This window comes from Bombus fervidus, chromosome 1 (genome assembly GCF_041682495.2).
Source record: "Bombus fervidus isolate BK054 chromosome 1, iyBomFerv1, whole genome shotgun sequence".
Lineage (NCBI taxonomy): Eukaryota > Metazoa > Arthropoda > Insecta > Hymenoptera > Apidae > Bombus > Bombus fervidus.
Window position 1 is genome coordinate 8,434,800 of NC_091517.1, and position 20,368 is coordinate 8,455,167.

At 33.4% G+C, this 20,368-nt stretch overlaps 1 protein-coding gene and 1 long non-coding RNA gene across 2 annotated transcripts in view; one reads left to right on the forward strand and one right to left on the reverse strand.

Annotated features, from left to right (window-relative positions):
• 5-ht7 (5-hydroxytryptamine receptor 7) overlaps nucleotides 1–20,368 on the reverse strand; it is a 245,595-nt gene that overhangs the window by 168,131 nt on the left and 57,096 nt on the right. The window contains exon 2 of the mRNA XM_072006444.1: nucleotides 3,786–4,109. Within this exon, the coding sequence (XP_071862545.1) occupies nucleotides 3,786–3,914 (129 nt within the window). The 5' untranslated portion in view covers nucleotides 3,915–4,109. The remainder of the gene's footprint in view (nucleotides 1–3,785; nucleotides 4,110–20,368) is intronic.
• Nucleotides 11,115–20,368, forward strand: part of LOC139988998 (uncharacterized) — a 97,468-nt gene continuing 88,214 nt past the window's right edge. Inside the window, exon 1 of the long non-coding RNA XR_011800250.1 lies at nucleotides 11,115–11,128. This is a non-coding gene — a long non-coding RNA (uncharacterized lncRNA). The remainder of the gene's footprint in view (nucleotides 11,129–20,368) is intronic.

A 20,368-nucleotide genomic window follows, 5' to 3' on the forward strand; every position in this document is an offset into this window, starting at 1 on the left:
ATATCCACAAAATATTATATCAGGCACTTTACTCTGGATATTATATATATTTGCATATTATATTCACTTTATATATTTTTGCGTCTTTAAATTTTCCATAAATGTATGAATCCACTACTACGACAGTTATAAATATTACACAACACCACAAATATTATACACTCTTCTGTACTTTCGAAGCATTCATTTCACACAAAACTACAAACCGATGTGGGACGAGGATTAGTCGTGTTACGTATATTGACGACGCGACTAGATATTTGGTGTAATCAAATATATTTAAACTGTTTGTAGTACAGAGTTCGTCGTTATTCACTAAATGTCACTCGTTATGCGTATACACGGTAATGAGTACGTTCGCTCGATGATATTCGCTCTAAGATTGCTCAATACTCACTAACTGATTACCGATTGACTGATAACTGATCGATTCGTGATTGACTACTGATTCGCTACTAACTCCTGCAAAGATTCCTTGTCTTAACGATCGTATTCGGTTATTTATACTGATCGGGGGAGTACCGAAAAGTTTAAATTCAACTTCGATTGACGGTTGCACGTAGCGGCCACATTGTTTTGCCCGAAGTTTGTTTGTCGCTACGTTTGGTATGTCAAGACGGTGTCAATATCCCAAGGCAAAACAACAACATGAGTCGCTCTGGATTCGCATCGTCCTCTGATTCATGTGCCGCTACACCGATTAAAATAAAAAATACCTTAAAATTTCAGGAACAAATGAACCACAAAAATATTCTATGAATGATTATCCGATCCACGATGATCCAACCGAATAAATTATCCTGTATGGTTATCCAAAATACTCGGATTCTACTGACTGCACGACTTTGTGAAACGATATTTAAATAATTTTCTCAGTATATTTTCACCAACACTTTGTCCCAGGAAGATAAAGCTCCGACATTTTATGCCTGTTACTATTACATTTCGTCGAAACGGCGCGGCAACGGAACAAGAATTATTTATGCAGTTATTCGCGAGTTTATCTAGACTCGCTAACAAAAGGACCGCCATTTCCTTCGTCCTCTCCATCGTCTACGTGGACTAAGCTAATTATATACTTATCGTTAACTGCACAGTTCTGGAACTTCCAACCGCAAGAACTTTACCGTACGACATACCACCCTCGACGACGCTTTATTGCAAACATACCCGACATAATTATTCATGATCTTTACGTTAATCTTGCGCCAATGATCTTCCTTCGATATCTACCCTGTCGAAGGTATGAGAAACTTAAATGGATTTTCGTATAATCTCGTGGGATCAAAGTGATACCAGTTCGCGGTCACACGAAAGCTAGTTATACGTATAGTTTACTGCATTCTTCGAATAACACGAAAGAGAACAAAGTTTAAGAAGTCGATAAAAGGAAATTTAATTAACTGGTGACCAAGTATAATGATTATGTGGATATATACAGGATGTTGCAGGACTTAATAGGCGAACTTTGTTAGTATCAGAGTGTAAAAAATGTTATATACTTAAACATATACCATTTAAATGTTCATTAAAAAATTATAATTCAAATAATAAATATGATGAAATATTAACGTACTTGCAGTTATTGTGTTATGAGACAAGAACAGGTTTATAATCAAAACAATCATTATCTGTCAATACTCCCGTGGAAGCGACAGCGATAAAAAAACTGGATTTACCACCTCAGAAAGCGTATTTTGATTTTGCTTCATCTCAATGAATCAACCACGTATTCGTTAATATTTGTTAATATTTTCAAAAAGCATAAAAACTGCATAAAGTACCGGAATTCATGAAGCTTCACACGTATGTAATTATCAACTCTTAATTCGTTAAAATTAAGAAATGGAATATTTCAAATGAAGAACACTTCAACATATAAATTCAACAAAGTTTACAACTTAGTATGTGTAAATATAACGAAGACAAAACATCCGGCCGTAATTTCACATCATATCAAACGTAGTTTCAGTCTATTTCGTAGACCCCAAAATTTCGCCAAATTAACTCCACAAATTTAACAAACATTCTCGTCAAGCCACGTAACACGAAACGCAAACGAGACCGTCCCCTACAGAACCACAAAGTGGTCCATTAATTACTTTCCGCTGCCCTCTACACCCTTAATCCTAAGTTTACCAAACACGAGAAAAAAGAAAATATCATTCGACATACCCTAATTGTTCCCAAGTTCGCGTTAATGACCCAACTGCGTGCGCAGACAAACATTAAGGCCGGTTCTGTTGTGTCACGATACAATGAAGACCTACATATCTACAGGGAAAGTTAGGTAATCATCTGATCAGTTTCACCGTTGTTAAAGTTTGGTATTAGGCCAGATTTATGACACGGTCAAGAAGGCTTGTCATTTATGGAGAAGCATGGTAGCTTTACCATCATCTAGACATGAATTATTTAGATTGCATGTGACTTACAGTAGTAATTTCACCATCTGTGATAGTCACGACATATATTTTTCATACACGCTGCAGTATGTAAATCATTTAACACAATTAAGAATGTGAACCCTTTAACACAATTAAAGATGTGAACCATTAGATAGGATAACCAAATGTGATAGGATAACTAAATGTGTGACCAAATGATAGAATGATCAAAAATGTCATAAATAGTCTTTCAGTTCTATATCGTTTCATTCAGGCGTGTAGCAAATTTATCGTTTGCGGACGAGACCTTTTGATACATGAGTGTCCGCCTGGATGGGAAGATCCAGCTGCGTGTAAAAAAGTGATGTACGCTTGAAGATTGACTTTACGGTTTATGTTTTACGAAATTACGGTTCACAATACAGTCAGGAATGAAAATAAGGTTGTGCAAATAGGTAGTGAAAGTAAGATATATATAATATATATAATAATATATATATAATATATAATATATAATAATACATATAATATATAATGTATATAATAACATATATAATATATAATATATATAATAATAAGATTATATTACGACTCGTTTATACGAATAATTTAAATTATTTACTAAATAATCTATGTACTATAAAGATCAGTAGCGGCTCATGGATTTTACATTTAGCGTGCTGCGTGCTACATGCACATGTAATCATAAATTTAATTAAATTGGTTCAACCATTTTGATATTGTGTATGCTTCCTTCCTTCATTTGGTCTGAACACTAGTCAAATTAAGAATAGCCCCCTCCCTCTAAGTGTCTTTATTTGAATTTTTTTCGAAATATCGTGTAGAAAATGATTTTGTCTGAATAAAGAATCCTCAAAATTCATTTTTAAGGATCGATATACTCGAGGGAGGATATTAACGGCTATACTGATACAATGGACAGCGATAGATTTACGTTTAGCCTAAAAGCGATTTTCAAATATTGTGTTCACGTCTGACGAGTAGGAGGCAAACTGCGGGCCGGCTGCGGTTATTGATGCACGGTTCGTTTGTTTAAGGAATCAACTCGCTCTGACAGTGGGCCGCGAAGAAATAACCAAAATTATAATGTCGACGACTTATAAAACATTTCAGCGTGTTGCAGCGCGGTAGCATATGTTAAGTAGCCACCTCTGATATGCAATAAATAAGACAGTATATAACATTATTTTGGTCAAACTTCATCGATACCTAGTTCCACTATCTGACCACTTATTTTTATTCCCAAGTGTATGTCGCTACGCGTCCGAAACGATAAAAATCCTTGTGCGACTATTTAAATACTCGTTAAGGGTTAATCTCAAAGTTTCGAGTAGTCCCTGGACAAAGTGTCGCAAACCATTGCTCTATCAATCTTACCTGCGTGACCGTGTAGGGCGAATTTTTGCCGGGGAATCCTCGGAGGAATCCGTCGGTGTCTCGTGTAGCGACAGTGGTCAGGTTCAGAAGCAGGGTGCTTTCCGTGGTGATTGCGTCCTTCCCCTCCATACGAGCCTAGTCGGCAGTCCGGAGCATCCGAAGCGCCCCCCTTGTCGACGGCTACGTCATGCTCCTTCCCTCCTCTCGACCATGGGATTCCAGGCAGGCTCGGGCCGTGCATGAGAATCTTCACTCGATTCCACGATTCCACGACCTACCCCAACCGTTCGTCGTTACCGCTCGCACGGTCCGGTCTTCGTGGCTCTGAAATCGTTGTTCACTGGTTAGCGATCAGCAGATTATTGAGTTGTATGCACAGTAGTAAAGGAGATATTACTGTATATCGCTTATTGTCGCGTCTTGTTTTATTGTCTTATCTGTATAATGTATAGTCAAACGAGATAATGTATTATTTAAATAATCATTTTTCGAATATATTGTTTAAATCATAGCCAAGCTTGCTACTAATTTCTAAGATTATAGCGCGACGATTGACATATTTTTCGATGTGGGGTAATATGAAACACCTAATTTTCAAAGCTTTTGGCTGAAACATGGCAAAATTAATATATATTTGTATTGTGCAAAAATTTAAATGTCTTGTAGTCATGATAAAGGATGTATGAAAAGTCAAATGCGACGTGTTAAAAAAAATGATACCTAAAATGGGAGATCTAAAAAATTTGTAAAGGAATATGAAAGATGAATATCTACTTAAATACACGACGAATAAACAAATATCCTTCATTCTTTGGACTTATATTAATGTCCCTCGTTTTCTATGCATTGAGCACGTGAATGATGCATGTGAAGCACATTCCTTGTGATCAAATGAAAATAGCGAATATATTGAACCCACTTTCGTTATTATTGTCTCTTTTATAGGTGTTGTCACAAAATAAATATAATTCTGTATCATTATCATCAGTTATAGTATCATGAACATGCTCAATATTACGTACACTCAACGTATTCCATATTGAGCACATATGTATTTTAACAGAAAAATAATAATCATACTAAGAAGAAAATACAGTTAACGGGAAATTTCTTTTGGATATTCAAAAACAAATATGTTTAACGATAAATCATGTCAAAGTAGCATTTTTTAATTTGACATTACTAAAAAATCTCACTATTCAATTCGCCTCTCAAAGACTTTTATACGCTTTCAAACACAACAGTCATCCAACGACAGATTTTCAAATAAAGCTCAGATTTGAATATATCTTTATATTACCTTGAACATACCTTAAATATATCTTTTGCTTTTATCGAAATACTTTACGTTGCTGCCGATTGATTTTGTGTTACTTGCCGAGATATTGTAGTGTTTCATATTGGTTACAGTTAACCTGCTACAAAAGTCTTCGTCGATATTACAAAACAGCAAAAGAGCCGGAGAATATATCGATTTGAATGGCTGTACTGATTATATGAATCCAGTTGGAAAGGATTCATTTTTACACATGCGACACTTTTGGTCAATTCACGCGCTTATCTTTATGATTGTATGATGATCTAATTTATCAGAAAGAACCAATCAGACCCGCATTCCTTTGCCAAGCCATCTTCTCATCAGCGCACGGTACAGGTGTAATAGAGTAGTTCGGTAGACACGTGAAACATGGGGGTACCAAGATGGTGCATGTACTACTGTTCTTGGGTGAGACGAGTAATTGAAATTGGGTTGCAGACTGGATTGGAATTTCGAATGTCTGTGGGTTTGCTCTGGTAAAACCGGTGTATACTACTTGGGAAGTTCAAATTGCTTCGAAAGGACTGATGTTCATGGGAAAACTTGGAAGTAATGAGTATGTTACGACGCAATGAAAATCTACAATGAAAATGTCTGTTTGCCTATATACAACAGGGAATTGATTGTAATTTGTAATGAAAAATTTTAATTAATCAAATCTTGTTTAGTTGTGTACATCGTGCAGCAGCATTCAATATTTTCAATAAATAATAGTTTAATAACCGTAGTGTAAATGATGGTGTCAATATGTAATAATTCATAAGAATTTAATTTGTGATATGGGAGAATAAAATCATGTAATGCACATATTACAATGCAAGGTAAAATAAATTATCGGTTAATAGAATATCTCATTAAATTTGTTTAAAATAAACATATTTCTATAATTTTGAGGATGTTTTGGGGATGTTCCACAGTCAAAGAATAGATATACCTTGAATATTATTACCTTTACAATTTCTATGCAACGAGTAATATGGTAATATTGAAATATAATTTCAAACTAAATTTAGATTCGAGCGACTAATTTCTAGAATAATTTGTACCAGTTATATTTTTTCTTTATTGGACTTCAAATTGTACAAACAGGAAAACTGGAGAAGCAACGCGAGCTCAATTAATCCCTGAGTTTAGGTAATTAAGATTTTAATTGCTTTATCACTGCTATCATTAAGACGCTTCCCCAGTCCGGAAATACATTGCACGAAATATAAATTAAGCAGAGATACGAAATTAATAAACCATACAACCACATTAACTCGAGCGTTTGCGTTGTCGTTCGAATTATTCGAATTCTTGAAATTATTCGATATTACATGCTATATTCCTGGCAGCCACTTGATGAGAATAGCTTTCTACGGCCGTTTCATGGAAGAAAAATATTTTTACAACACTGAGCAAGACAATAGTAGAAAGTAGAAGTAAGCATGCAGATGGAAACGTACATGGAAATAAAAATGAAAATTATTTCAAAAGAATTAAATTCGTTATTCAGTTTAACGATGTTTAATACATTTAATTGGAATTACCAGGAAATACATAAATGGGTACTTCACATGTTCATATCTTTAATTATCATTTCATTTATATTTTAATCAAAATTTATTTGAATTCACGCACTTTTCCTAACGATTTAGAAATTAATCGTGTTCACTTACAACTAGGAGGTCTTTTGCTTGGATGACTGGGGGTAAATACACGATTACAAAGAACTAAAAATGAAATTCAACTGCACAAAGTCTCTAAATAATATGGAGAAGATATAGCAATCGCAGTAGAATCCCTTGACTTTGAGGTCACTGCGGTTCTGGGACCTCAAGTGCGGTTAATGGTAAACGTGCTATACTTCGTATCTTCTTCCTATACGTATATTTATATTCCGTTTCCTGAATTCCATCATGTCACAACATACGTACATTTCGTTGAAGTTGTTACGATTAGATCGCTAGGAAGTAATAACTGAACCGTAGCTTCTGTCGGTGAAATTCAATACTGTATTTGTATATACATAGTGCGAAGTAGTGTTCGCCGTGCTTCAGTGGTTAGACTTAACAGGCCAAATAGTCAGGATTCTGCGTTATTTCGGTTACTTCTTAGATTTTATATTTTACGTTTCCAAGTATGTACTTGTTCCGTGCAATTAGAGCAATTGCAATTGCCAGAACAATTTTTTAAATTTTATAAGCATTTTAGTTTTGTAATTAGCAGATAAAGTATTCTAGTTATCAAATATTATGATATTTATTATTATATTATTATTATTATTATATTACTATAACAACTATTTATTTAGTTAACAATAGATTTTAAACAATTGTTGCTAATTACTAAGTAATTGATACAATAGTAAATAACAGCAATAACAATAATAATTATGAATGAGAGCTATTTTTCCAATAATTATATAATATATGAATCGTATCATGTTCTTTTCAGGATGAGATAGAAATTATTCAAGTCCTATCTACTTGAGTTCCGAAGGATTCTCAATGAAATTTCGAAGATTTCAAAGTAACAACTTGCAGGAAGAAATATGAATACGCGTATCAGAAACTTTGCGATGGACGATTGCATTGCAAGTTCTACCGGGTGTAACTCAGTTTGCCGATATTTCACATTTACACGATAGAAAGTTTAGAACCATTGGCGTTTTCCAAGACCTTTCACATTTCTTTGTTACGATATAAAATACGTGGTAACAAATATTTTAAATAATGTATAATAATTTTATGAATTAATAATTTAATCGATTATTTTACAATAAGAATTCATAGTGTTTTGCAGATAAGTTTTTTTAAATAATTGGGTGATAATGTATTCGAAACCTCTTATACGCAATAGCATAATAACGTTTTATTATGCAAATATATTTTATTCACTACTACTATTCAAATTACTCTATAAGTATTCCATGAATAATAAATCTGAAGACATTTCCACTTTATTGTTGACTGGGATCTTTTCTATAAATTTAATACTAGAAAAATTTAATCGATTCTACTATATACCTACTCTATTACTTTAGCTGCATATCATGTAAAACAAATTATAAAATATAATCGGCAGATTATTCTTTCCATTATTTTGATTATATATTGATTTTACTGTAAACAACTACATTGACTGTTCAAAAATTTTTCAGCGTTTTAAGCTCAATGCTCCATCTAGGGCTTTCCGGAAGTTATCATTATTCTACACATCTCTGTATAGCACTAATGATGCGTCTAATAGCTTATACTATTAATAGCTGTATGAATTGTATCTGCAAACACACCAATTTAGTGGCCCATCTACTAATTTGTTGCAATTACATCAATTTGACATCAAGACATAAAAACATTCCTTATCAACAAGATATTTTTCACTAAAGACAAAATTTTCTATACCTATTCTCACGTACTAACAAAATGCTAATAAAGGACATGTATTGGACCCTTGAGAGGCCACCTTGGTTTGCCAAGAGTTAAAAATTACATTGCTTCTAAACGTTTCACAATGTATTATGTACATCAAAACGAAAGTATACGAATTAAGTACTCGTTAAGTTAGTTAAACGTCACGTAATTGTGCAAATTAAGTTATTTCTAACCAGCTATCTATTACATCGGAAGACGAGGCGAAGTTCGACTAGGTTCCTTTGTTTAATCGGACCTTAAGTCGACCGGTGGTCCGAGAGATTCTCTGTGGAATCGTGGGTGTTACGCTACATTGGTCTCATTAATTCGGGAACATCCTGATAGTTAAGCTCGATCGAGGTCCGCTCGACCTTAAATTTATCTCCAATTTAAAGGATACTCCCAACACTGAATTTCGTAATGGCGGTAGCCAGCCGCTATTTTCACTAAATGGGGGGAACGTGCATTGAAAACCTGACACCGACGAGATTCATGTGAAACAGAAATATATCACCGTATATTTCCCCTGGGTACTGATTAGGTTGAACTATTTGCTATCTAATGTTTCAAAAGTTGGCAAGGAAAATCCTCTGTTACGAGTTTGGATGATTGAGTTGAAATATTTTTCTGTTTCATTTTTTCTTTCCCTGTTGGTGGATGTAACAAAGACGCTCTATTATTTAGATTGAAGACGCATAATTTGTTGACGATTTGAATGATTCTAAGTTATAGTTTACGACGTAAAGTAATAAGTTGATTAATTATGAAATTGGAGAAAATACTAATTGTATTCCTTTAGTTCTATAATTTGAATTTCTATTTAATCACACATTTTAACTCTTTTTGTGTTGTTTCTCATAAAATTGTGATTTACGTTTATTGTTATAAGGAATTCGTTATAATTTTTCGAATTTCGAAAATGTATCATGGCAAAGTGTAAAATTATAATGTAATTAATCATGAAGCTAAAGAAACTGGTACTTGTGCTTTATAATTAATTAAAACGTATATGGTCTAGAATAATGGTAAATTTCTTCTCATAAATTTGGTTTTTAATTACAATGTTGATGAGATGAGGTATCAAAATACATAATTTAGCACAGTCTCCTCAAACTAGATATTTTGTTACTCGTATCACTTTTCTTTTTGACCAAACTAAATGAGATTACAATTACCCACTCTTGACCTATTTCATATATTTAATCGATAAAATGTCTCTTATAATATTATTAGAGCGTTACTTCTTAACAATGATTAATGCGCGTTAATGCAGCTTGAAACAAAGACCGGACGTTGTAAGTTTCCAGCGAACAAAGGGTAAAATATAATTACCATCTTAGAAGCTTGTTAAATTCTGACCTATTCATGATCCACGGGTAAATCTTCGGGTAGTAGATTCTTTTGTTATTCCATCATCACTGTTGAAGTTGTTATATGTAGTTCGGAGGGCGTATGGTCTCATACGATTAATGGTTGCTTGGTTATTCAAATTTCTTCACGTCTTTAAAGACAAACTAGTACGCGAAAAAAAATTTATTTTATAGAATAATACGCTTTTTAGATGATAATCTTTGACGGATAACAAGAAGGAACGAGCAAATCATATTAATAAGTTACACAAAACTGTTATTTTAATATGTTTGATATATCGACTATGATCATCGACATATTCTTTATTCTAAAGTTTTGTGTATGAAATATTTATCAATTACGGTTCAGTTAACTTAATAAACATAGTAATTCTAAACATAATATTAGTTTCCATGAAACTATACGGAGAATGAGAATAATCTGCTCTCTCAGGATACATTGTTAAACAGTTGATATAATTCCTTAACATACCTGCTACAAAGTATATATACAAGTATACACTACAAATATAAAGGATTAAAAGCCGCAATCTATTTCGAGAAAACCTGATGCATACATCGTACACGATTCTCTATCTTCAAAGTGCATACCTTCATTTGAAAATTTCAATATGCGTAATTTATGTCATAATGAGCGTACGTGTACAAGAGAATTGTAATAATTTGACGAAATCGGCTGAAACTTGGTAGAATTCCATTCAAAATCAGATCATATAGTAAAATCTCGTTCCACGCTCCGTAATTACGCTTCATAATCGTTTTGTGCATTAGCGTTATAATTAGATGTTAAAACGAGCTCGTCGAAACAACAACGTTACGTTTTCGATTGGACGACGAATTAACTGTGGAACACGAAATCTCAAGAGCATCGGCGTTAATTGATCATGAGACACAAGGGTATTCAAAACGTTTCTGTAATATGTCGATGCGAATAACACACACGGGAAAGGTTTCCCTCTTTTTTTTTTCTATGAAGAAATAGTAGAATCTCTCTTCACAGGTTTCAATTTGTATCGACAGAATTTGCGATCCATGATATTTTTCTCTTCTCAAGCCCTCGATACACGTTTCATATCGTTGATTTGAACAGCTTTGTGAAACGAATTTTAGAAAAATTGTTTGCCACGGGAAATTGTTACAGTGATACCTATGTTTGATGAAGTTCTGTGCTTTTAGGTTCTAATCGATACTGTAATCGTTTAAGAACACTTTGATCTCAAGTTCGTTCATTTGCAAGCATAAAAGAATTTAAAATCTTCTGTTAGCGGCATTGGTCGTTGGAAAAATGTTATCTTTTAATGTTACAAAGGTTCCAAGAAAATGTTTTACGATTTCGATACTTTGAATGCGAGCTAAATTCCAATTGGTTTTTAAAATTCGCGCAAGGAGGATTAACGAAAGAATCTTTTCTTAATTTGAGATTTGACATGAAAATAAATGATTAAAGAATACTAATTTACGAATAACTACAATAAATGATTAAAATTTTGTTGGATACCAATAATCATCATTAATGATGAAAATTGTCCCTAATTAACCGAATAACCATTATCGACAATGAGGACATTCTTAGTCTACTGGTAATCATTTTCATTTCACTTTCATTTTACAATTCAAAACACTTCCATTATAATTCATTTTACTTCCTATCATCGTTAATTTTTGTTACTGATAATTAACGTTACTAATAATTAATATCTAGACAAAACTTTTCTAATTTATACCCAAATTATTATATCCAATATAACGTCAATTATAACGTAATAATAATATCGTTGAATAAATTTATCCGCAATTTATAATGTAAAGTAGCGTTTGACGGGAAACTAATTTCCGTATCCTCTGAATTTTCGTTCGTTTTCGTTAGCTTCGTGGACACGCAGGAGCCAGGAAAGGTTGAACGTTAGTTAGAACTGCTTAGCGTGTCGCAGTAACACGAGTTCCTCTTATTTCAATGGTGGCACGTAATGCAGCTCTCGCGTGCTTCCCCATCGATCGGCCCGAATATCGCCGAAGTAATCTGCCAACCGTAGGAAATAAAGGAACGGAACAACCGAGACCGTTACGAGGCTCCTCCATTCGCACCTTTCCCAACAGTTCTACCTTCCAACACTCTTTCGCACACTCTAACGAAATTTCTCTACTTCCTGTTCTGTTTCGTCCTTGTCTATACTGTACGACAGATAACGCGAATCTTTCGATGTTCCCTGTATGTGTTCCAAGATGCATCGCTGTGTTAAAGAAGAGGAAGAAGAAGCCAAATTGGCTCGTGTGATTGCAGTCGGTTATCGTTTGCTTCAATTTTCCAGCTTTTTAGAAACAGACTTTTAACACTTTTTGAGTAAGCTGTAGAATTGCAACTAATAATGTAGATATTAAATAGAGACAGAATTAATTTTTTAAAACCGTGGCAGACTTTCGGTACTTTTTGAATAATTTGTAAAATTCTGAACCAATAACATAGATACTAGATAGAATATTTGAAAAACAAGAGAAAAGGCTAAGAAATATTGCAGAATAGATCTATGGAAGAAAGCAAGTTTAGTATTTTAATTTAATAATACATTTACTGTTTTTGTTTTACCTTTCATCTGCCTATATGCTTAATTGTATACCTGGTAACAGAAAACGAAATGACGTAGAAAAATATTGAGGTGCAAATTAAAGAGAGATAAATTATGTGAGCTATCAATCGCAGTTGTATAGTATCTTTGTAGCTTCTGGTTCATTAAGAACGTCTCTTGCCTTATGTCACTAATTGGTTTCATTTGCCAATATAATTTTAATTCAAGATGATCAAAGGTTTCACAATTATATATTTTATGCTCCTAATCGTAAAATATATTTATACAATTGCTCGTTTCACGAAAGGAACAAATTAAACGAGGCTTGTCGTTACACAAATCTAAGCAATGTATCTTCAAATTTAAGTAATGTGTCGTGAAGTAATCCCCACAGATTTTAAAAGGACCCCATGTTGTTTCGCAAATTAAACTCGTGTACAACGACGTTTCAAGTTTCCACATAAATCCAAGATATCCGTCTTTTGTGTTGTCTTCATTATAAATACCTTCATTATTCACAGCTATCTGATAAAGTCAAGTCAATTTCGAAAATGTATCATTGTTCGAAGTACAAAATGTCTGCGTTCTTCGAACATTAATTAAAGGAAAATTGAAAGAAAAATAAATCAGCAATAATTAGCAGAATTAAATAAAAAATGAATCCACAATATAATCATTATTTCTACTTGCGTCAAAAACGAAATTGTTATTTATTATGTTAAACTTAACTGGATAAAAATATTTATAGTTTAATTAATTGTTAATAATTTAATTAATTGATTGGTAAAAATACAGAGATATAATTTACATATATTTCAAAATTAATTCTTGATCTCTGTTTTGCATCAAGCAAAACAAAAATGGACAAAATTTTCCATGTTACATTACAATGTAAGCTACAGGAATTTGTGGATTAATCACATTGTGATCCTTGCAATACCTATCTATTCCAACATTTCCCTTCCTCTACAATTTTCTATTTTAACGTTTCAAACAAATATAATATTACGAAGGGATACATATAATACCTTGATATAGAAGAAAAACGTTTTGAACATCAAATTGGATTTTATGACTTAATCTCAATTTAACCCATGATTACGGTAAATCTCGTCTTTTTCAATTTCAAAAGGATTCAGAGGATTAATTTAGAACGTTAGCTTAGGACGTAAACTATTTTTAGGGGAAGTTTGCGACGGAAGATAGCTCGATATCTCTTTTGGTGCCCACTAACTTATACTCTATCAAGCTAGAGCTAGAAGTTTGCTCGAAGTTTAATCATATACGTTAAACTGCAGCAACTAACAGCCGAAGCTTGTTCGAAATGTTCTTGTATCCGTTAGTTTGTAGAAACTTAAGCATGAAGCTCGTTTCATATTTGCTCGGATATGAATTCGAAATGAATTTTGCAATTAACAAGCAATGCGACGAATGTAAACTGGCTATTGATAATTGAGGAATTCAAATGTAAAGGATGCAAGTGCCAAAAAAATTAGAAATTATTTTTTATTGGACATGGATATACGATGGCGTGGAAAAATTTCCAGCTAAATAAATTTTTAACGTTACAATCGAAAAGCGGTATCAAAAATAATTGTACATAATACTGGGTATTAGAGCATAATAAGTAAAGTATCGTAATAAGTGAACATTGATATGTAGCTATACGATATTATTTAAAATTCTTTAGAACAGCGCGTTTGAAATGTCAAAAATCTATCTTGCCGGAAATATTCTCGCGCTATTATAAATTGCATCTGGAACGTTGCTTTTTCTACCATAATCTATCGCGAGTAAGAATATCTTTGTTTTGAAGAATTCTTAAATTCTTCGTGTTAGAAACTAAGCTTTCACGAGAAAAGCCAGAAACCTGACGTGATGTATCTACCCTTTAAAATGAATCCCAACATAGCAACAAGATTAATTGTTGTACATTTCTTCGTTTTGTTTGATTTATTTTGTGTTTCTCTCTCTTTTTTATACTCCATACATTTTCATCACAGCGCAGTCCCGTAAAACATCGCTTTACGGTAGGCGCACGAGAAATGAGTAATGGCTGTTCGTGCTTATTCATTTTCGTGCACCGTGTAACCGCAACGCCTGTCGTTGGTTAAATGCTTCAAATAAATATTCCATATTTTTGAACTTGTGGAATGTTCTATTCGGGCCATACGTATATGTCAAATCTCATGATTGCTTCCAACGATATTCGTTTATTCAATATTTTTTGGTAAAAACAATTATTATACTACAATTTAGATATTTTCGAGAAAAATATTATGTCACTACATCAATTCTTTAATACTGTAATCTTTTAGTTTCAAAAAGTTGTCTACTTTGAAAAAATGTAAAATATTCGTTCCTAATAAAGTCCTTCTTATTCAGTAGTTTTATACTTTTGTTCATAAATTCGAGAAATTAGATCGAAGAAATGGAAGCAGAACTTTCGAAAATTTCACATGTAATTAAGTAAAAATAAAAAAATTCTCCGTACTTGTACCTATATGAAGAACTTTCAGAAATAATTTCCAATAAAAAAGGTTATGAAATTTCGTAAGTTCTTATTTGCTAATTTTGCAATTTTATGTCAAATTGTACGATCAAATGGCTTGTAATTTGTAAAATATTCTGAGTGATTCTCTATAGGTACCCTAATACTTATTAACGAAGATTACATTTTCACCGGTGTTTATGACTCGCTGTAGGGTTGTCATGGGGTTGGTATACTTCTGTAATGCTGATGAGACGTTATTCCACCCCCCTGCTGATCATAAAGACCCTTTCATGAGCTACCAAAATGAACAACTAAATTTTAACCGGACTAATTCCTCCCATAGAATAATTCTGATGGAACATGAATTTCTGTGTGAATAGAGACAATTGTTGAAAATGTTCTCACGCTAAAATGGGTGGTAGATGCATTGATCCACTTGTGATCTCTCGCACCTACGGAACACTTAGTTTCTAACATATATGTAATATATATACATATATTGATCGAAATTTGTTCAAAAACTCTTATGCATTATGTTACATAAATTGTATGGAAACTACGAATAATGGCATACAGCACGTTTCGATTAAAGTTGAATTAACAGTAAATTATGGTTCTACAATCCCTGTTGAAAGGCTATAAGTGCATATACTTGTTCGTAAAAGTGAACACTATTAATATTACGAGTGTGTTTATGGGCCCAGCGTGTTTGTAAATACTGTAATGACATGAAGTGAACTATTTATGGAATATGTGTAGCATGTAAGATAATAAAATTCTAAATAGACATGAACTTCGCTTTTAATATAGTTCTCATATATCTTGCAAAACTGGACACGATTAAGTAATTACTAAAAATTATTTATTTTCATATTTTATACGATAATGAAGGTATAAAGTACTGTACATTAATAGTTTTAATAAAACAAGTACATGAATGTTTATAATCTATGTCAGATGTTGAGATTTCGTTCGAAATAAATGTTTGTATTGAATTTTAAAACTCTTTCCTCAAAAAAGTAGAAAATACTCGTTATTATGTTCTTCCTCCGTAGTCTTCAAATGATAGTCAGTGAGAAGTTAGAAAGGTAGTAGTATAGGTCAATGAAAAGAGCAGGCATAAGGGAAAGTGGTGTTTGTATTAACCCTACGAGGTTCTTTCAGATATTTTCAACCGAATTTTATTTTCCCAAAAACTATCTCACAATTGAACAAAACACGAAAAAGCTTTTATTGGTATGTATGATTTCTCGTTTCAATCGTATATTAAAGATTTTGTTCGGTCCATTGCAGGATTGAAATATAAAAATTCGATGATCGTAACAAGGTCAAATCGAACGTTATGAGTGGTGAGCGATTCCTAGAATTAAAGACACAGTATTTCGAAGCTAAAACATTTTTTCGCTCTCTTAAAAGAGGCAAATATGATCACGTATCATTTTTAACCGCTTCAATTATTTCTAATATTTACAAAAATCGACGAGACTATTTGAAATAGGAAGAAACTTCACACGAATCGAATCATGTCAGATCAAGAGGGAAAAATAATCTTACACTATAGTTACAGCGGATGCGTGTTCAGTCGAGTTGACGTTTCTGACCAACTCTATACGTCAATGTATTATTTATTTATTTAATTCTTGTCATTCGGCATTGAATGACTTTCAGCTTCAATCTTGCCACCGTGAATCATGTCTACCCAATGCTATTTTATATTTTATACACCAATGCTATTTTTCTTTTACACCGTGACATTTTCTCTAGTTCTTATTATTAGCTTAACCTATCTCATAAATTTTTTACGGGTGTATACATTGGAATTTTCAAATCCAGTTTCACTCGTCAGAACCAATCCTGATACTGATCCACTATAACCGTGGTCTAACAGGAAAGTTTCAGCCGTGGCTTAAAAGAAGAAAGAATAATCGGACAAAGCGTTATCCCGCATGCACTGGCTCGTTCCACGAATGGAATCGTCACGAACGCACGGAGATCGAGGTGTCGCATGAAGTTTATGCGAGCCAGCCAGCTAGCAATTCCAGCGAAGCTCGAACTTAAGGGTAGTAAAGCGCTAATTAACGTTGTCGAGTCACGGAAGGCTCGGTCGTGACCACGAATCGCGTACAACACGTAACTACGCGGCCGTATATACACGAGTTACAGTTTCGTCATTTTCTTTGTCGTGCAGTCGTGATAGCGTTCCTATCATAGCGAACGGCACAGTTCGATATGGCCACCGCTAAATTCTCCGAATCGCAATTTGAGCGGTCATTACAGCCAGCCGCAAATTTCCGTACGTATCCGCGCGAGCCGCGATATATCGCGGTATTATGTATGCTAGTTGGAATGAATTCACGCGGATTTCAGGATAGTGGGTTCTGATCGTATCCGAGAATGGTCGTCGCGTCTTCGAGATTGGTTTTGAAGGATCGCAATAAACTCCATGCGGTCGTCCCTGATATTTTATTCTGATAGAAGGATCAACTTGGCTATGTTATTTGGGCTAACATTAATCAAATTTTATTTTCCTATTTTTTTAAATATTACAAAAATTTCATAATTTTCAGGGTTATTAATGGATCCTCGATAAGCTGTTAATCATATCTTGGATATAACAATTTATTTTAGTTGGGTGTCTTCTATCTTTTTACATTTCATTTCATTTCTGTTAAAGATAAAGATAAATTACACATTCACGTACTTACATTTACAAAGATTAAGATTTAATGATTTAATATTCATTTGCCTTATTTATATATTGCCCGTGTATATTATACGGACTAATAACGTAGGTACGGAGATTTTCGTACAGTTTTAACGAAATATTAATTTTCGTAGTTGTAGTTAATTAAATTGTAATTGCACATGTAAAAAGAAATGTGTGTATATTACACAAAACGTTACGAAAGAAATGGAATCTAATAACCAAATAGAATAATTTCATCTGTATAAAATCAGCAAATTTTCTTTATACTTAACTTCGAATTACTTTTTCACGATAGTTCCTTTAACGCATATCACTTGATTATAAAGTAAATTTGTACAAGCATATTACTCCGTTTCTCCGAAGTTTGTCGAATACTGTATCAACATAGATACCATCTAGTTTCTTCTACATTATTAACGTTTTACCGAAAGTATATATTACGTGTACCGGTTATAAGAATCCGTGTTATCATACGTCAGTTTAATTTTATGGGATTAACATCGCTCTTAAGTATATTTACACGTCACGAATTAAATAATTTGCAAATCATTATTAAACTCGTTGTTACAAAGGGAGATGTACATCAGGTTAAATAAATTACAAATAATCCACTAGTGAAATATGAAAACTTTTGTCAAAGGAATTGATGAAGCTGTTTTTGTATTCTTTGTACATTTACAGATATTCACCATGAAATAAATTATTGTGAATTACTCTAACTCCTTGTTACGAAGCAAGATATATACTGAATAAAACAGAATTAGAGAAATTAGAAAAATTTTCTACCCAAGCTGAACGAGACTGCAAGTTTAATTAATTCTGCGCATATTTTCAAATAAATTAACACGTACCGCTACGAGATAAATTGTCGCAAATTATGCAGGAATTTGTTTTTCATGAAGGATAAAGTGCATCGAATTAAACGAATTCTGAAAAAAGCACCAGACAAACACAACAGAGCGAAAAATCCACCAGTCAAAGAAATAGTAAAAGTTATGTACTATTTCTCTTTATACCGTACTACAATATACGGGTAGCGAATACGCATACGATTCCAGATACAATCGCATTTTACTACCATTTATTCGCCCTTCACTGGGTAAATTTGATTGCAAACCGTCATTCATGTTTTACGATACTCGCAACACGCTATAAGTAAATAGCCTAAGAATCCTTATATCCGAAGTCAGACTATCGAACCAGTCGTTTCCTTTCGACCCGAGCGAAAGAAGCTACAAGCGGTACCAGTTACGTGACTGACTGTTATCTGGATATATTTCACCCAAAACACGTTTTTATCAATACACAATAACAATTACAAGTCATCGCGATTGCATGATACCTTGCATTTCAATTTAACATGTAGTAGCTAGTTATTTAAGTACGATATTGATCAGTGATAGAATACTGATTAGATTAGTATGATAAGCAAAAGAGTTTTGTATGCATGCTTGAACAGTTGGGAGAGTCGAAGAAAGGAAGTTTTAAGAGAACTGAGCGTCGATGTTGCATATAGTAGCAAAATCCATGTTGTATTTCATATCTGTATAATCTTCATCTTTTTCTACTACTGCGTTTTCTCGTCAATAAATAAATAAATAATTAAGTAATTAAATTATTACTAAACACCGTTTTTATCATTTCATTTCGTATTTAATGGATAAAAGCTTTATAACCCAACATTCTTACGATGTTAACACACTTAACACCTTTACACTTTGCACATTAGGTTAAACACCGCTTGAGATTTTCGGCCATTCAATATTCTCATTCCTACATTACCGTTTCCTTTCTTCCGCTTCTTTTTTGTATAAAGGGATAAATAAGAGATCCAGAAATGCAGGATATTCCATCCTGGTTTATGGAAGAAACAATATTCACGAACCACTTCGTACAAACCGCTAACATACCAGTCTTCAACTTAACCATAACCGGTGACAGACGATTGACATTTTCGGCATGTATCCCACGGCGTTATTAAAGCCTCTTGACTACGAGAATCCCGCATCTAATCGATCGTGCCCGTTTGTTTCTGCTCCATGATAAGGGCCAATCGCGCGGAACGTTCTCCTTCGGATCGTCCACTCGCCAAATTTACATGTCCGACCGTCGTTTTACATGATAATGGAGGCCTCGATCGATCCGCATGAATATCCCGCGAGCATCGATTCCCTTCGTTCGTCACGTCGGATATTCCAAACAATAATCTCCTCGGGAAAAAATCGACAATGACGCGACGTTCACAGAAACGACGTTATTTCCGCTTTTTGAACAGCTCTTCGGGCTATTACAGGAGTTTTATTCGTTCCTGGTCTTGTCTTTGACGAATATTTCGTTCGTCGGAAACGTAGCTTCGTGTATTTTGTGAAATCGTTGCAATTTTATACAGCGATGTTTCAAGAGAGTCTTTCATATTAAGATTAAGATAGTACCTATCTCTTTTGAAGTTAATTTTCTTGTTGATTCTTTAAGTTAATGTTGATACAATTCAGACATCTGCAAATATAGAAAACAATTCTGTTTCACACAATCGTTTGGTCTTTTTGATTTTTCACAAGTAAAGACTTTGTAATCTGTTGATATTACGTATGAAAAGATAAGTACTACTTTTAATTGCTACTTTGATCTTAATGCGCTTAAAAATATTTTAAACAACTGTTCTACGAACGTAAAGTCGATAGCAGATATGTTTCAAAACTTCTCGTTTATACAAAATTATTATACATCTTCTCTAA